This window comes from Lissotriton vulgaris, chromosome 3_1 (assembly GCF_964263255.1).
Source record: "Lissotriton vulgaris chromosome 3_1, aLisVul1.2, whole genome shotgun sequence".
NCBI lineage: Eukaryota > Metazoa > Chordata > Amphibia > Caudata > Salamandridae > Lissotriton > Lissotriton vulgaris.
Genome location: NC_141689.1, coordinates 1,934,132,440 through 1,934,152,451, shown reverse-complemented (window position 1 = coordinate 1,934,152,451; position 20,012 = coordinate 1,934,132,440). Strand labels below are relative to the sequence as shown.

The following is a 20,012-nucleotide window of genomic DNA, read 5'->3' as shown; positions in this document are numbered from 1 at the left end:
CTGTTGGAAATTACAATCTTTTGTGTGGTACTTCTCCAGATGTTCGCTTCTTTTACTGAATTAATTTTTGTTTGCCATAGGACTCTGCAGACTTTTTATCAGCTAACCAGTAATAAAGTGCTTGCGCTCTCCCTTTTTAGCCTGGTAAATCTGGCTTATACCTAATATGCACATTTAATTTAGTTATTACTCACTAATATATGGTACTATATGTAAGCAGGTACTGCAAATTAAATGCTACCAGTGGGCTTCAGCACTCATTCTGCCACCCACTAACATAGCACAGTAAAACCTGTCTCCAGGTCCGCCACTGCAGTCTGAGTTGGCACATTTAAAGTGTTATTTCGACCTAGCAAAACACACTTTCAGCCCGGCCTACAACTTCCTCATTAATGTTTACGAGTTGCCCTAAGGTAGGTCAAATCTCAGAGACTGCAAGACTCTTTCCAATTACGTTTTCAAAAATATGGTATTCGTCTTTCAACAAAATAATTAATAGTGGGCAAAGTACTAAAGTAAGAAACCGTCTGCATTGCTAATACTCTTAAAATTATATTAGGGCAGGGTGCACAGCATTTAAAAAGTAGAGCATGTACGTTTAATGTTTTACTCAACTAATTGCCCCCAAAAATGCCATTTTGCAGAACAGGACGGCATTCAATTTCATACTGGTTGTAAAGGTTGGTATCAGCCATACAGTAACAGAACATCGTGTCATTAACAACTCTTTAGAAATTAGTGAACCGATTTCTAATATTCAAAATGCATTTGGGCACCGGGAAATGAATACACCGAAAAATATCCATCTATTTCTCATCGTATTTCTCTCTATTTTCTAACCCATATCTATAAATCTGCAAAATAACTTTTACAGGAGGTAAGGGAACATCCCCCATTGACCTATTAACACTTGCTGGCGAGGATAATGAAGATGATTTGCAGGATTGGCAAGATGGTAAAGGACAGGAAGTATTTATCAATATTGTACACAGATATGTTTTGGTTGCGCTGTGGATAGCACAGAAATTGTTGGGTAAAAATAATGGCCATGTTTTCTTGATAATACTGAACTGGATAACCATATATTTCCTACCCTTAGCAAAGGTGAGGAACACTTGGCATGCAAGAGCATGATTTTCAAAAGCTGCTGTACTTGCCAAATATGTCTATATTTTGATACTTTTGGAGGGCAAAAGCTTTTTTTCTAACATGAGCCTATTCATGCATGTACCTAATTGTTAGACTATCGAAACTTATGAACATATGACTGGCTACAGAAACTCCTGAAATTGGGAATATATAAACATGTGGGCTTCCTTTTCTCGGGCAGCGAGGCTCCTTAGTTGATGCTGGGGACCCTCTGCTCCATTTTCCTGTGATTCACAGCTTTTAATAAATGCATTAAGGCTCCACTGTACAATGAGGGTGTCTTTAACTATGGAACATTACACTCATTTCAAACATATTAGCTTGGTCATTTCCCATCCAATTTAAATCTGAAGCACAGAATGTTCATAGAATACAGGAGTATTTATTGTATTAATGTCACTTGTGCATTACAGACAAATATCATTAAAAACACGAACTACTATATATCCTAGGGATTTACACTATTACTAGATATGCATTTCTGTATATCAGGCCGCATAATAAGCTAGCGAGTACATTTTATTTCCAGCCACAATGCCCCCTAAGGTACTTTGAGATTCGAATGGAGACTCAACAGAGGGCAAATCCGTAGGTTTCTCGGAGACAAAGAAAAACAAAAAACCTGACATTTTCTAGTTGACAATCTGCCTTTTCTTTAGAACTAAGATTGAAGGTTTCACACATCACAGTTGAGCACTGACAATTTCCAGTTCTTTTTCAGGGACCCATGAAATAGCGATAGTACAACGTAAGACAAATATCAGGACAGGATGATGATAAGGCAGGAACTGCTCAGCACAGTATTCAAGGTTTATTATCTGAAAAGAAAAGAGAAGTATTAGTTTGCTAAATTTCGTATTAATTATTTACACATTATGGGGTAGATAACGTAACATTCCACTTGTGCAGTGTTGCAAAGAACTGTCTATTGACTGATTGCAGCAAAACTTTAACCTGGTTGGTTACTACAATCGTTTTAGAGGCACTTTCATTTCTGTAACAGACACCTTCATTTTCAAATAATATAGAAAAAATATATATACATTAGATCAGAGGTCATGTTTACTAATATTGGTCTTTTGCATTAATCAAGACTGGGGGTGATTACGATGGCGGACGGACTTGAGTCCAATCCGCCAATGTCGCAGGAATTGGGAACGCCCGGCAATATGGCAGTGGTCCCGCACGTGCAATGATATTGTGACCCCCTACTGAGGCGGTCACATTGTGCAGGTTTACCATTGCAGTGGGTGCTGGTGGCTGCAGCACCCGCCGCAATGGCAAAAATGCATGTTGTGCATTTCCCTGCACTACGTGGCAGGCACCACGCAGTGCCTGCCACCTGGTGCACAGAACAGTAGGGGGGAACCATAGTTGCCCCCCAAGTGTACAATTGCATTGCCCCTGCACAATTCAATCTCCGGCAACCTTTGAATGATGGAGGATCGCCATTCAAAGGCTGGGGGAATGCAGCATCCTAATGTGGTGGACGGTGCCGGCCAGGCACGGCCACCATTCTAGGTATGCTGGCCGATTCCAACAGGCAATCGTAACGATTGCCAGTGTCCGACCCGTGGCGGACGGGCTTTCTGTCCGCCAGCACTCCGCCAACCTTCCTTATCTGGCGGGCGGATAATGTCCGCACAATAGAGGTGAACCTGTCACCGGCAGGATGCTGGTGGCAGGTCCTCCATCATACTGGAGTTTAACCTATTTATTTGTGAGATTGGTTACAGAACAATCCATTGACAAAACACATAGTAAAATCTCATTTTGACAACAATACAAGAGTAAAACATAATTGCACAGTAAAATCATTATCACATGAACTAGTTCATCTATTAATTAATATAAGTCTCATATAGTAGATAATCGCAACACAATCTAAAATTTTAATTTCAGTTTTTCAAATATCAGGCAGTGAGCAAAAAGTTCGAGATTCTGAAAAGCGTGCAAGGTCTGGAGTCAGACATATAGATTTTTAATGCGTCTTGGTATATACCTTGCAAAAACTAAAAAGTGTGCCACAGTCTGATCAGATTGCTTACCCACGTTGCAAAGCTTACTATCTGATTTAGTATTCGACCTATGAGTAATAAACCATACTATCGGGCAAATATCCAACCATACTTTGAAAACAAAAAGGGTTTTGGCTGAGAACGGGTACATATAGTTCATGAAGTCTTAGAATTTATAATTCCATTTCATAGTTAAGAACCCACTGGCCAATCTATGTGTGATGGACGATAGGTGCTTTCTTTCAAGAGTACAACAGCAGAATCTCTCCTTCACAATTCCTTACGCACTCGTGGAAAGAGGAGTCTGTCAGCATATTCTTTATGGTTTAATGTGAGATGAGGTTTAAATCATATGCGGTATGCGATGGAGCCTGTTCGTGTGTACATCAGTGTAAAAAAAGGTACTTTAGTGAAATATGGTGCTAGAAGCTAGGGGATAACCCTAAACCCCTAAAACAGAGAAAAGGTGAACACATTTTTGTACAGGAGGCCTGTGCACACGTGTTAGTAATATGCAGAGCAATATCTGCGAATCCGAAATTCTGCAAAATTAGGAAAAACACAACAAGAACAGATAATATATAGGAAAACTGTAAGTATTACGTGTTCTCTGTGTTTAATGAAGAACGATTGCCCAGCCAACACGTGTTAGTCAGGGTGGAAAACCCACAATTTCTTCAGGGTTAAAAGGCAAGTAGGTGAGAGTTGGAAGATCTCTCCGCCGGTTGTACTTTCGTCCCGGTTGTCTTGGGAATGGTGCTTCCAAGTAGTGGCATGTACAAGAGTACAAGGACTTGAATATAACTCCAGTGGAGTGTCACTCCACAAGCGGAGCCTTGAAAATGCTGCCTACGGGTGGATACTTTCAGGAGGACTATTTACCCTGGACTGAGCCCTATACGCAGTATTTTCAAGGCTCTGCTTGTGGAGTGACACACCACTGGATTTATATCCAGGTCCTGGTACTCTTGAGTTTCTTACCTCGAAAATCAGAATTGACCCACTCACTACCACTTCGAGGTTTCATGCACACCTTGCAATTCTTTGTAAAAAGGTCTTTTAAATCACTAAATAACTTGTGTGTTACCAATTATAATATTATGTTATTCTTTAAAAAACAATAATCTAATGGTCCCATATTTATCAATGTGTGCCCATTTAACATTTCTCCCGTGATTGGTGACCGTTAGTGCGTTAGCTTCAATGTTATAAGTCTTGGCCAGACCAGGGATTTTACAGCCTGTTAGATGAATGGTCAAAGGGTCATAGTCACCGGTGTCTTGATATGACCTGCCTATCAACCATAAACCTATCTCGCTCCAATTTTCCTCGTAACCAGGAAAAGAATAGCACTCACGAGGCTTCTTTAGCTCAGCAGCAGTTTTATTTTAAGACAGACGCGTTTCGGAGTATATCATTCGTCAGTGTCGTAATTTTACCAAAACATTGTGATTGCGGCCATTTTTATGTAGAAAACCACATTGCATAGGGATAGAGGTAAAAAGCGGACTTGGTTGGCCCTGCAGTTACATGGGCGCCATCTTAGAACAGTCAATTTTCAATGTCTATTCATCACAATAATCAATGATTCATTTCATGTCTCGACATAAGTCAGGTTTTTCAAAACATTCATCTCAAAAAACTTTTACATTATATATAATACATATTGTAATTAAATAACGCCGTGGATCGGCACTTGCAGCCTAATATAAATAAGGCTGCTTGAGCCCTTTGTTTACCCAGAGATTTCGCAGTGTATCGGCCCCTAAAAAAGGTTTTCGCTTTGTGACATATGGATTACAAACAATAAATAATACATTTCATTCTTCTTGTCTTGTTTATTTCTTCAGATTAACTGCCAGTTCCTCCCCCCATTGAGACCATTTGGTGTCTTTGTTTCTAGGTCAATTATATAGCGGGATTCAAGTCTTCTTAATTTAAGGACTCGATCTCCGCATCTGATGTGTGGAGGTAAATAGTCTAAACAATAATATTGCAACAGATCCCTGTTACTATTATGTTTGACTGCAAAGTGTCGTGCCACGGGATAACTGAAATCCTTGTTTTTTATAGCACGCATGTGTTCCAGTATCCTGAGTTTTACCATATTGATTGTGCTACCTATATATTTTAGTCCGCAGGGACACACTAAACAGTATATTGCAGAGGCAGTTTGACACGTCATGAATTTTTTGATGTGTTTCTTCTGCTTCACACCCTCAATTTTATATGATAATACTCTTTTGCTGGAAATACACGCTTTGCATTTTCCACACGCAAAAAATCCTTTCATGTCTTTCAGAGTGCTTTGGGATTTGGGCATAGCTTTATCTAGATGACTAAATACCAGACTGTCTCTTTGGGAACGAGCTTTTCTGAATGTCATCAGTGGGTTCTTAGGAATGTCTTTTGCTATGGTGGCATCTGTTTTTAAAATGTGCCAGTTTCTTTTTAAGATGTTTCTTATTCTGCCTGATTCATTGGAATAGGTGGTTATCATTCTAAATTTTCCAAATGAATCTTTCTTGGATTTCTCCTTCTTGATTGGCAAATCCTTCCGATTTTAAACAGGTGCCTCTGTTAAATAAGATCATTTGAAAAATGTGGCTTTCACTTTTTAAAATAATCTGTAGCTCCAGAAAGTCCAGTTATCCAGTTGAAATTTGCTGGATATCACATGAAAGTTAAGTTTTGACCCATACACATAGTCTGCCCACCCCTGAGATTGTCACCGAAAATGTGGAAATTCATGTAAACCAGCCTGTAGCACTCCGTAGTAGCCATATTTCCTATAAAAGACAAAAGTCGAAAGTAGCTATAAAAAGGCCCCAGTCGCTATTTTCTAGTTTAAGCCTGATATATTCGAACTCAACATAGATACAGACCTAGGTTTAGTGGTCTGAAAATGAATTGAAGACAGAGGAGTGCTCCCTACAAGCGCTAACATTAAAGTAGAGACAGTGGTAGTGTCAGCATGCTGATTACATAGATTTCAATAGGTTCCAGGGAAAGTTACATGTATAGTACTTGAATCAAACATTACTCTAGGCTGATCTAATGGTCTAATAACTACCGGGCCAGTGTTCTAGAACAGAGTATGACAGATTGCGATTTAATATATTTTGGATGGGCGCAATCAGCCCAAATTACCTGCAGCACCAACCTCAACAATAAACTAAAGGGCCTCCCAATAACCATGATCAATTGGTCTTTTACCTTGCCCCAAAAGAAACGCGTTACTTACCTGTAACAGCAGTTATCCAGTATTGGTGTCTTTCATAGATTCACATGCCTGAATCATTCCCCGTCGTCGAGACGGGAGCCTCCGGTACATAGAAAAGTAATGTCCTATAGACATACATAGAGAAAATAGGCCTAAGGGTCTCACCTTAGTAGCCTATCCTTGTCCTTATGTAAAAAGGACCAAACTCTTAGAGCCAGCCAATCAGCTATGACCTCCCTCTAGAACCTTCCTGGCAGGAGCCTCAGTCCCTCAGATTTTCGTACGCACCCAGCTAGGTAGGCGTAATACAGTTAGAGAGGGATGTGAGTCCTTCCAGGGGAGGCGGGAGGGTTGCATGTGAATCTATGAAAGACACCAATACTGGATAACTGCTGTTACAGGTAAGTAACGCGTTTCTTATCCAGTATTAGGGGTGTCTTTCATAGATTCACATGCCTGAATCAGAGTAGTCTGCAATATATTATGCACATTTCTGATGTAATGCTGCCATACAGGCATGTGAGATAATACACATATTATCATACAACATTGGAACGATAGCATAAAGCAGAATATCATAAAGACAAAAAATGTGCATACCCGGATGGCGGGATGTTGGAAGGCTCACCTCACTGGAATAGATGGCGAAGCACCGCCTGGCCCACTGCTGCATCATTCTGAAGTTCAATATCCAGGCAGTAGTGCCTGGAGAAAGTGTGCGGTGACTTCCAGGTCGCCGCTCTGCATATGTCCAAGATCGGCACGCCAGCGAACAGTGCTGCTGATGTGGACATCGCCCTGGTGGAATGCGCTGTAACATGATCACTCAAAGGCCGTCCGGCCTTGTCATGGCAGAATGCTATCGCTGAGGAGATCCACCTCGAGATGCTTTGTTTCGTGAGAAGCATACCCATACCCATTCTTGGTCTACTGTAGGCCACAAACAGTTGTGATGATTTTCTGAAAGTCTTAGTTTTGTCTATGTAGAACTTTAGACACCGCTTGAGGTCCAAAGAATGTAGTGTTCTTTCTGCTGCGGTGGAAGGGTTCGCAAAGAAAGACCGAAGGACTATCGGTTCATTGAGATGAAAGTCTGAAGGCACTTTCGGTATGAACTTAGGATTCGGTCTAAGCACCACCCTGTCCTGTTTGAACTGCATGAAGGGTTCTTGAATGGATAGAGCCTGTAGCTCGCTTACTCTCCTGGTAGATGTTAGAGCGAGTAATAGAGCCGTCTTCCATGAGATGTACTTGATGGATGCTCGATGAATGGGCTCAAAAGGATGCCTCATGAGTTGGTTGAGGACTAAGTTGAGATGCCATGTCGGAGGGACCCTCCGAGGTCTCGGGAAGGATCTATAAAGTCCCTTTAGGAACTGCTTTACAAGCCTACTGGACCACAGAGATGGTCCTGTGAAAGTCCTGGTGAATCGTGAGATAGCCGCCAGATGAACCTTTATGGATGCATGCGCCAGTCCTGACTGTGCCAAATGTAGCAGATATGGCAATATCTGTTCGGGTGTGATATGCAGCGGTCGCAGGCCTTGCTCTGAACACCAAATGCAGAATCTTTTCCATTTGAGAGAGTATGTTTTGTTGGTACGGTCTGCTCTCGCTTTTGCCAGCACGTCCCTGCATTCCTGCGGGATATTCAGGCTACAGAACTCTGTGCTCAGGAGCCAGGCAGATAACCTGAGCGATTGCAGGTTCGGGTGTTGTACCTGCCTCGGTGTCCTGATGGAAAGGCGATGAAGATCCGAGAACCAGTGCTGCCTCGGCCAGAACGGGGCAATTAGGATCAGGGTACAAGGCTCCGCCTTCATCTTCCTGAGGACTCTTGGGATCATCGGAAACGGAGGAAAAGCGGACGCAAATACGCTCAACCAACCGATGGAAAAAGCATTTCCGAGTGACCCTTGATGGGGATGCCAGCTTGCGTAGTTTGGGCATTTGGCGTTCCCCCTGGTGGCAAACAGGTAGACTCCTGTGACTCCCCATTTTGAGAATATGTGATCCAGTGCGCTCTTGTCCAGTTCCCACTCGTGGGAGAGGGATCTTTGCCTGCTTAGGGCGTCCGCAATGGTATTGTCCTTGCCCGGGACATAGTCCGCCCTGAGCGTGATTCCATGTAGTACCAGCCAGTTCCAGACCTTCTGCGATTCGTGTGATAGAGTGAGCGAACGCGTTCCTCCCTGTTTGTTGAGATAGTGCATCGTCGTGGTGTTGTCCGTTTTGACGAGCACCTGGGAGTTCTGGATGCGTGGTAAAAAGGCCTGTAGTGCCAGATACACAGCCCTCAGCTCCAAAAGATTTATATGGAGCTGTTTCTCCTGAGTGGTCCATTTGCCGCTTATCCGAAGGTCTTGGAGGACAGCGCCCCAGCCTTCCAGGGAGGCATCCGTGGTGATCACCAGAGGTGCAGCTGGAAGTAGAAATGGCAGCCCTATAGATAGATTCTTGCGACACCTCCACCAGTCCAGACTCTTGGATATTTTTGGTGTTATCTTTACAATGTCCTCGAAAGAACCTGTACTCTGTGTCCATTGGTTCGTGAGGGCCTCTTGCAATGGGCGCATCTTGAGCTGCAGTGAGGGATGAGGAGTATACAAGAAGACATCATGCCCAGGAGAGACTTGTAGGTCCGAACATTTAAGGACTTTGACGCCACAGCCGTGGCCAGAGATATTATCTTGTTTGTTCTTTCCATCGAAGGGAATGCCCTTGCGCACTCCGTGTTCAAGGTTGCCCCGAGGAAGGTAATGATTCTTGTAGGGATCATGCAGGATTTCTCGAGATTGAGAGTTAATCCTAGCCGTTGAAAAAGATTGGTGAAGGCGTTGGAGGATTCGGTCACGCCTGTAGCTGAGGGTGCCTTTACCAGCCAGTCATCGAGGTAGGGGAAGACTTGGTGACCCATTTGACGCAGGAAAGCTGCCACCGGTGCAAGGCACTTTGTGAAAATCCGCAGAGCGGACTTGAGGCCAAACGGCAGGACCTTGAATTGGTAATGTTGTCCTGCGACTTCGAATCTCAGGAATTTTCTGTGACACTTGAGGATGGGGATGTGGTAGTAGGCATCTTGGAGATCCAAAGATGTCATGAAATCTCCTTTTTCCAGCATGCCTAGTATTTCTTGGATCGTCACCATCCTGAACGATTGGCTTTTTAGGAAAGAGTTGAGCGCTCGGAGGTCCAGAATGGGCCTCCATTTCTTCTCCTTCTTGCGTACAAGAAAGAAGCGGGAATAGAAGCCTTTTCCTCTTAGAGATGATGGAACTCGTTAGATTGCTCCTTTCTTCAGCATCACAGATATTTCCTGGAGAAGCGGGCGTAGATGTTTGTGTGGCAGTCTGCGGGGAGGTGTTGTAGGAGGGATGGTAGTGAATTCCAGGGAATGGCCGAATCTTATTAATTGAAGAACCCACCGGTCTGTGGTGATGAGCTGCCAATTGGTGAGGAAACGGGTCAATTTTCCTCCAATTTGTAATGAGGGATAGAGTGGCTGGAGTAATTGGTCACTGGCGGCCGCCAGTGCCCCTCTTCTGATTTTTGCCCCTGAAGCTTGACCTTCCGTAAGAAGACTGACAACTCTGTTGCTGCTTCTGTTGGTATTGATTTTTATTTTGGTAGGAATACAAGGACCTATTTTGATAGGAACCTCTGTAAGAGGATTGTCCCCTAGATCTGTTGACTCGAAAGGACTGGTTCCGTGCCTGCAAGGTACCCAGTGCTCCGGCCGTATCGGTGTCCTTCTTTATGGTTTGTAGCGCCTCATCAATCTTGTCCCCAAAAAGGTGCTGGCCGTCGAAGGGCATGTCCAGCACTTTTGTCTGCACCTCCTGTCGGAACGACGTTGCTCTAAGCCATCCTTGACGGCGTAGGACTGCTGCTCCAGCAAGTTGACGAAAGCCGGTCATGGCTGCATCAATGGCACAGTCAATGATTTCAGCTGCTGAGGTTTGACTATCCGTAAGCAGTGCCTTGACTTCTCCCTGCACTGCGTCAGGCAGTTCCGCTAAATAGGGGACTATATCTTCCCAGAGTTGGCAATTATAACGCCCCAACAGAGCTATGGAATTGGCCACTTTGATGGTCATGGCCGATGTTGTCGTAAATCGTTTACCGATCGTGTCCAACTTCCTGCCTTCCTTGTGCGGAGGGGCCGACAGAGGAGAGGAAGGGTTGCGGGAGTTCTTTTGGGCCGCCTGTGTAACCACCGAATCTGGTTTCGGGTGCCCATTGCGGCAAGCTGCCGCTGTAAGTGGGGCTTTGTATTTTTTGTCCAGGTGTGGAACAACCGCAGGTACAGAAGCTGGCGTCAGCATTAGTTTCTTGCCTTGGTCCCATAGAAATTCTATTATTGGAATAGACTTCGTTGTCTTTTGCGTCTGCTCCTTGAAATCGTGTAAGAAGCACTCAGTTTCAGTCGATTCCATAACCATATGGAATCGCTTGGCCGCCCTTTCCACAATTTTATGGAAACCGCCAATATCCACAGGTGGTGAATCTGCCTGGCGTGGTTGAGGTGAAGCTGGGGAAGATGCCACATACTCTTCCTCCTCTTCATGGTCTGACTGGATTTCCTGGACTTCTCCTTCTTCCAGTTCATCATCATCATCCTCATCTGATGACACTACCACCTGAGGTTGGACTCTCTCATGTCGGACTTGAGGGAGAGGCAGAGACTGTTTTGGGGCTGATGCTGGATTATTTATGGTAGGCGTCTGGCTCCCACTTTCCATTGCCGGTGTTTCCGGGAAGCGTTGCTTGTAATCCTGGATAAGGTATTTCAGGTCATTAACAATAGAAACCGGCAGGCATACCATTGGGGTGACCTCCGTGCGAACACTAGTGTGGACAGAGTGTTCATGGTAAGTCATGTCCTCCTGTTCCTCGCCTGTGCTCTGGCATTTGACATGAAGGTCCGAAATGGAAGTAGCTGGATCCAGGAGTTCCTCTTCCTCAGATTCTTCACTCTGGAAGATTTCTGACGGCAACTGCGTTTGCACTTTACTCGGAGACGTTGTTTCCGGCGTAATTTGCTGCTTGGCAATCTTGCCAGACGCAGAACTTGTTGTAGAAGCCCCTGCCGTCGTCGATGGTGTCATCGATGGTGGCAGCGTTAGAGACGACATCTCTACGAGCTTGGATTTCTTCCACGGCTCAGAAAAGGCCAGCGTCGACGACAAGTCATCCGTCGACGGTAAGGTCTTCGTCGACGGTATCTCCGTAGACGGCACTTTGATCGTCGACGATGTCCTCGACGTCGGTGCGGTCGTCGTCGGCGCGTCATTTCTCGTCGACGGCGAGCCCGTCGTAGAAGTTTTCGTCGGCGGCGTCTTCGTCGTCGACGCCTTCGTCGTCGGAGCCTTCGTCGTCGATGCCCTCGTCGACGCCTTCGTCATCAACGTGATCGTCGACGGTGGGCTCTTCATCGACGACGCCGTCGTCGACGGTGTGATCTTCGTCGTTGACGAGGTTTTCGACGTCGACGACGGTTTCAGCAGGATAATAGATGGAATAGGTTTACCTGCTGACGACGATGATGGAGTTGTCGTCGTCGATGGGGAAACAGACGACGCTGTCGTCGTCGACACAGTGGTTGTCGCTGTGGTAATCCTTTGCGCATGCCTGCTAGATGACTGAGCAGGCTTCTTAAAAGTCTGGGTATCTTTGGCAGACACTGAAGATGTCTTAGATCTTGCCTATGAAGACTTCTTTTGTGCCTTCCTAGGAGGAGTGTCTGAGGGGCCAGGGGAAGCTACCCTTGGCCTCTTTAGAGAGACTTCTGAGGTCCTTGAAAAGCTACCCTCTGAAGATTCCACATTGTCTCTCTCCTTGAGCCTGTCAAGCCAGATGAGCAGGCGACCTTCCCTGTCCCTTAAGGTCTTGTTGGGGAAAGACCTACATATTTTGCAGTCTTTAGGGACGTGGTCTGGATAAAGGCAATATAAGCACAGGGCATGCTTATCCTCCACATGTAGCCTTTTCTTCCCACATGAAGAGCAGGCCCTGAAAAGGGCTTTCTTCTGGGATTCAGACATTGTAGAAAGCAGTAGAAAGAAAGCACTTACTGCAGAAATAAGGGGACTGAAGTAATCCTTGACGAGATATAGAATGAAGAAACCACTTTTAAAAGTTAAGTAGACGGTTTTGAAGAGATCCTGAGAATTCAGGCTGTAGACTCCCTAGCACCACGTGCGGTAGAAAATCTGAGGGACTGAGGCTCCTGCCAGGAAGGTTCTAGAGGGAGGTCATAGCTGATTGGCTGCCTCTAAGACTTTGGTCCTTTTTACATAAGGACAAGGATAGGCTACTAAGGCGAGACCCTTAGGCCTATTTTCTCTATGTATGTCTATAGGACATTACTTTTCTATGTACCGGAGGCTCCCGTCTCGACGACTGGGAATGATTCAGGCATGTGAATCTATGAAAGACACCCCTAATACTGGATAAGTCTAGGGCTGTAGGACAATGCCAAATTATGTGAAAAAGTTACCACCTGACCAAATTCCCATAAAAAGAAATCTTCTATCCTTTAACATTTCAGCTATTGGATACAAGTATAATAAACTCTAGGGATGATTTTCAGCAGCACCAACCTAAATCCAGATCATATTGTTACTTTTGAAAATAATTGTACATGTATTGTTCTCTGAAGGAGCCCAAACTATTCTCTCATCTAAATCTTAAACACTACAGAGAGGAAGGGGTATGACTTACCAGAGATCTTTGTATTTGCGTGACCATCTTTTTCATGGAGATTTACATAGTGCGAGACGGTCTATTCTAAGCAAGAATTCATCAAGTGGAGAAAATCGCCATTCATTCACCATTAGCTGCGATGTCAACAGTATTTATGAACATACTGTGGCTATACAACCTTTGCATGTATCAGCATGCAACATGGCTATTGAGATCATAGACGTGCCTCGTGCCATTATAGGGTACGACAAATCTTATCAAGTCTACAGAATTCCTCTGGGACCCAGATCTGCATATTGTCAAATATGTTTTGCAACGTAGGAACTGAAATTATTTTAGATAATTCTGCATGTCTCATCAAGGATAAAGAGAAGATCTTCCACACCTTCGTATCATCCTTAAAACACCACCAGTGTCTTTGTCAAGTTATTCTTCATAACATTGTCGTTATCTGTATTTCTAAATACTTGAAGTCCCATCTAAATATGTGAATGGTGTCATAGCTATGGCAAAAGGGGTCCATCAGAAAATGGGGTAGGAACCGTTTTATTTAGCCTGAGGCTGCCCCAGGAAACACCGGAGGAAAAGGGTGAAATGGTGGGCACAATTTGGAATAGATACTAGATGTGTGTTATCAAGGGGCAAAATGGGTTGAATGGTCGGTAATTATCAGCACTGTATACAAGATCTTCTGCAAGGGTCTTACGTGTCCGTCTATTATGTGCTTATAATAAAACTAATCTGTTCACATCGCAATAATTTGGGAGTCCTTTGACTAAGGGATCATTATCTAGACCAACATGTCAGGGGCACCAGGGAACTATATAAAGGCGACAGGGTAATCCCAGTCTCCTTCAGACTAATTGAGCATTAAAGGACACCATTTACCATTACTTAGGATAGTGGATCCATATAAAGTAGTTTGACTGAGGAGACATTTCCAACATGTAGACAATTAAACTGAACTGACCGTTTTCTCAGCATCCCAAGAGGGAATCACTATAGGTAAATATTTGATACAGGCATAATCCCGGCACAAAGTTGATTTCTCCAAGATATACCAGTTGCTACATTACTTTGTGTAAATGAATGGCTAACAACTTGGTCAGGATTTCCGTTTCGATATTAAGCAAGGAAATGGGCCTGGAAGAGGCACAACTATGTTTTGGTTTCCCAGACTTATAATTCACAACAATCGTGGCCATAGATAGGTTGTGTGGTAACCTTCCATCCTGTCTAGCCATCTCAAACATACATTTCCTCCGCTATGGCGACTATTGGCACTTTGTGCTTTTTGGCACTATTACTACTTAAAACTTAACAAATTCATTAACTTTGATTCCCCTTATTGGATTTTTGTCATTTCAGAGCCATGTGGTGTATTACACTTTATTCGACTTTTCTAGTTCATTTAGGTATTTTCATTGCTTAGCATTTCACCTTTATTACTGTTTTGATACTGCATAAATACTTTACACATTGCCTTAAGTTAAGCCTGTGCGTTCTGAAAGCTAGAAATGGGTTGTGTCCGGGTTAATTTTGCGACTTTAGTGGCTCTGACGGTTCATCCTGACAAGGACTGCGATTATTACTTGAGGTGGGTAATTAGCCCCCTGGACTGATACTTTAATTTCTTACAGTATCCTGAACCTGTACAGTTGAGTAGAGTTGAAATGGGTTATTGGTAACTCATGAAAACAAGTGTGCATCTTTTGGCCTATGTACTGCACCAGGTTAATCATACCACTTGTTGGGTGTCAATAAAGTTGACTTCCACATTCATTAAAACCGCAGTAGAAACAGTACTTGGTTTTACAATAAAGTGACCAAGACCCTAAAGCTCATTTATTGGGCCAGAGTTGATATGGAAAATGTTTTACAACAGTTAACTATTTTAGATTCAAATATGCATTACTCTGTTGTCTGAGCTCAGCAAGACATCTTATTTTTGGTGGATACTCTAACTGCAGATTCCTCACTTTGTGAATAATCTCCAAGCGTCAGACTGGAAACAGAAACTTTTCTAGCAGATCTCCTGTGCGCAACTAGATGCCATTGTGTTTCTGCTCAGGACATGACAAGTAGAACTTCATACAAGACCAACCCTTGCACCCTGAAGTTGGTTGCTTTTTCAGCATTTTGCGCAACCAAACCACAAATTGGTAGGACCAGAGTGCAGATCTATAGATTGGGACCTTTTTAGATGAAAACGTGTCCAATTCACAAAATGGGGAGGTGGGAGAGTCTGTGAAGAATCTGCGGTCAGATAGAGTATCCACCACAAAGATAGTTACTGATGGTAAGTAACTTGTTCCTCTGATAGATACCTTTAAAAGCAGATTACTTGTGAATAGGCACCATCGCAGTACATCCCAAGGTGGAGTGTCTGTAAACTGGATCAGACTAAAAAATCCTGCAGAACCAAGCAGGCAAATTGCCCTTCTCAATGGACTGGATGTGACCATGTGTACTGTAGCCTACGTAGCTGCCTGACAGACATTCAAGTGCACATACTAGTGTAGAGATAGCATCTTTGGTCCTCCATGGAATAAGCCCACAAGCTTTCTGGGGGTTGGCTTTTTGCCAGAGTGTAGCATATTTTTATGAGGCGTACAATCTATAGGAGATGGTAAATTTGTCCCTTGCTTTGCTCCTCAAAATCGTTTGTTCCTTGGTACGATAAACATGGAAACTCAGTGCTCTTTTAGGATACAAACAATGGAGTCTCTCTGACCAACATGGAAAGGAGTGACTACTTTCAGCAGAAAAGAAACTTGGGGCCTTAAACACAATTTATCAGGAAAGAAGGTGGTGTAAGGTGGATTGACACAGAGACCCTGAAGCTTGTTCAATGTCATAGCAATGAAAAGGACTGCCTTTACAGTCCAGAATCTCAAGGGACAACTGTGCAGCGGCTTAAAAGGGGTAAACATTAAGAAAGTGAGGACTAAGTTCAAGTGCCACTGAAGCATGAAATAGCCCTTAACAATTAGCACAACCCCAAGGCAAGTGATTGCTGTGCTAGGAACAAAACAAATGATAAAATGTCAGACAATTTTGCCTGTAAAGGATCAATTTGCCAGTTGCTGCATCAATCCACAAACATGTGCCAAAGGTTGGCATAAACTGATTATGTGTAGGGACACCTTACTGCCAACGACCTCAGGGGGCAGGTTGAAGGAGGTCAATAATTGCAGTTCAGTCTCCAAGCATTGAGATTAAAGTGTGCAGGCTGGGTTTCAAAATCGCCTAGCCCAACCTGGTCCCACTAGGATGATGAAGGCTCACTTGACATTGATCTCCTTTAGATCTCTGGGCAGGAGTGGCAGTGGCCGGAAGTCATCCAGGAATTCTGAGCTCCACTCTAGACAAAAGGTGTGTCCAACTGAGAGCTGCTTTGGAAACTCCAGCATGGCCAAGTGCTGAGATTGTGCATTCTCAGCAGTGGCAAAAAAATGCTGACATTTTGCAGCCTCCTCTGAAATAAGGATGAAGTTCACCAGGCTAGAAAGATCAGGCAAAGTGTCAAAATCCACAGCATAGTTTCCCTGAAAGGTTTTACTTGCTTCGATGTCACCGACTGAGCTGGGGTTTTGGGGTGTGTCTGGACTAGACTTGAGATCGGCTCCAATGGAGCTCAGGAGTGAAACTGGAGGGCACGGTGACACTCTCTATGGAGTTCGAGAGTGGCAGGAAGGGGCAGTTTCTCACTTAGACTCCTTAAGTTTTTTCTTTGACTTACCTTAAAACTTTGACCGTGACGAGGACCAGTTGCAGGAACGACTTTGGGAGTGGCAATGGGACCTTTCTTTGAAATTCAACTGGTCAGGGGTTCTTCTTGTGCTTGGTGATGTAAGTCTGGCTTTACAATACCGTATTGCCTTCAGGTTCATCTGGGCGCAGTTGCTGCAGACTTAGAGCCCTGGTCCAACCCCAGGCACCACAAATAAACTTCATCAGGTTCGGTCACCAATATTTGTTTGCGACAATCCCTGCACAGCTTGAACCCTCCTAGGCGGTGATATTTACCTTGTACACTGGATATATTTTGCTACAGAAAGTCTGGCCAAAGAGCAGGGAGAAGATCTGGATCCGTATCTGAAGAAGCAGAAAGAAAGGAACTGACATCAGCGCGCATGGGTGATGTTTGTATGCAGCTCCACTCGTCACTTTCGGAGTGGAAAGATGTTGACACTGAGTCACACAACCGCACCTAGCGATTCATAGGAAAAAGTCTCTAAAAGTTTTCATATCCTGCCCAACGTCTGGGGAGATTATTCACAAGGTGAGGAATCTGCAATTAGAAGTTTCCCTCAGAAATATATTTTCTGAGCATTAGAATTAAGTACTGGAGAAAACGATTTGAAGCCCACAATACAGAACAGAGTATCTGCTACCTTTAGATTCCATTTTCTCTTAAGCAAAAAGTATTTGTAAAGCATATTGTATGCATAACATGCATAACAAAAACTTCTAACACTCCTCTTCACTGGGTAGAGAAGAGAGTGTCATTTGCACCTAACATAGCAACGACCCGAGAAACTATTCTTCCAGGCCAGGGTCAATCCAGTTGAGTTTTGAACCTATTCCAGATTCATATGCGTTCCATCAATTCCATGTCTAAAGGGAGGTCATTCAACTACTGTATCTCCATGGCATTTATCAGTCTTCCACCAAGTGCTTTTTTTGGGACTGGAGGGCCTGGCACTGGCAACTCAGATACTATTCTGGCACAAAAGGCTTTAGCTTTAGAATACAGGGACTGGAGCCTGCTTGGTTAGTAATTCTGTACACTATGACCATGGATTAATACCTCACCCAAAGGACAACCAGGAGCCAGTGTAGTCTACAAAGTAATGACCCCAAAAGCCACTAATACTGTTGTGGAAGCAAGTCACATTTATTGAAGCTGTCTCAGTGTGTTCCGGGACGCTCGAACAACAAGAGACCAACAATAATCCAGCCGCGCTCCAGTAATTTCCAGCGCCAAAGTAATACTGCTATTTTCTGACAGCTAAGGACATCGTTTTTGTCAGGATAGATATGTGGTAGTCGTAGATATTCGTGAGGGAAAGAACATCATATTCCACTGTAAGCTAGTTATTTAAAACCACATCTAGAGACTTCACTCTGTACTAGCTGTACTTCAGAGTAATTCATTAGCATGGTCTTTGGGCGGGGACTGACAATTTCCCCACTGTGCCTTTTGAGTTCACTGGCAGTAGGCCAGTTTTAATGAAGTAAACCGGAACCCAGCTTTACTTTATCCAGTTCTGGATCTCTGTAAGAATACTTTCCAGATCCTAATACCACTGTTATAATCACTACTCAAGGGTAATACTATGCGTATTTCCTGCATGTATAGGGAAACATGCCACCCACAATGACCACAGGTTAAGTAATGGCTTTCTGTAAATGTTGAGAAGTATGGGGAATGGGGATAGCCATGAAGGACTCAACAACAGGACTGAGCAGCTAACAGACATCCTATCTCTCTCAACACCTGAAAAAAACCTATCCGAAACGGGCCCGGACTGGGAACCAAAAACAGTCTTGGCAAATTTTGTAGGCCCAGCCCACATGCTGCATGTAGTGAGCAAGCCTAGCAACTGAGAACAGCGGGTGGTGAGGCAGGGGCTTCTCACCCCAAGAAATAATGGAAGAATACTGCATAAATAATCCATTTTGAAAACACATTTTTCATTATAAAATCTTGTATCTTGTCCAATCATTGAATGGATAGATGGAAGAAGATTTGAGACAGCTGTAGGGAGGCCACTTTTTAAAATCATTTGTTCTGCAAAGCGCCGAAGTGTTGCAGGCAACAAACGAGGACGGCCCAGTCCCCAGTTCCCAGCAATCACACCTGCCAGCCCACCAGAAAAATGCCTGGGGGCAGTACGGCCAGTCCAGGCTAGATTATAAAGGTAAACCCCAAACTATTTGAGAGACACTGATTTAAACATCACTACCATCCGGAGTTGGTGTAAAAAACTTTTTTGCAAGGTCAATGATTTTGAAAGCAGCAGAGGCCGGGGAGCATTCAAAGTAGTGGTGAACTACAGATCGTATATAATGAAAGTGTGGAACAGAATAAAAAATGATTATGACAACGAAATGTCCCACCTTTTCTGGCAAGATGTAAGCACCAACCGTTCCCTAACTATTTCCGCCTATTTAAAACCGGCAATTAAGGACTATGGTTTAGCTCCTATTTGGAACAACACGGTCAAACAGGAGAGTTTCAAGAAGACAGTAAACAAAATCACGGACTATCTTTCTTTGATAAAGGACAAATATAATTTCACAAAAAGACACCATGCGTGGCCAGAAGTAAATGGTTTTAAGAAAAAGAAGAGCCAAACCTATTTGGAAACATCATGGACGAAAAAAAAATAAACAAATCTTTATGAATGCTAGGTTTGGTATCTTTCCAGGCTCATGTCATTAGGCACCATGGAAAAGACCTGAAGAATTTGGGGCGTGTACGCTTTGTAAATCTGGTCAAGATAACATCATACACCTAATGTGAGTTTGCCCGAACCTGGAAGTCGAAAGAAAAGCTGTACTTAAGAAACTATTTGATGAACGTGGTGTAAGGACCTGTAGACAGGCTCTATGACAAGCTTGGATCCCGAAGACTTAGCAATTAATTCAGCATTTGCGAAATTTCTTATATTGGCCAAGAAAAAGTTGGACGCTTGTGCTTGAATAGTGTGTAACTACTGTCAAGTGATTAATGGAATAATTTTAAGGGTCAGAGTACTTTTTATTGTTTTATGAGAAGTATTTGAATATATGCAATGCATCAGTATTTAACTTTTGGATACATTTTATCCGTTTTGTAAGATTTTAATTAATTAAACAAATAAATAAACAGAACAGAAAATATATTGTATTCCACTGGCAGAATTGGC

General features: G+C 43.5%; 1 protein-coding gene across 2 annotated transcripts in view; it reads right to left on the bottom strand.

Moving 5' to 3' along the window:
• Positions 1-1,515: 1,515 nt before the first annotated feature.
• Positions 1,516-20,012, bottom strand: part of LOC147728638 (uncharacterized) — a 360,759-nt gene continuing 342,262 nt past the window's right edge. For both annotated transcript variants that reach the window (XM_086962403.1, XM_086962402.1), the window contains one exon: positions 1,516-1,967. In XM_086962403.1, coding sequence (XP_086818529.1) covers positions 1,954-1,967 — 14 coding nt within the window. In that variant the 3' untranslated portion in view covers positions 1,516-1,953. The remainder of the gene's footprint in view (positions 1,968-20,012) is intronic.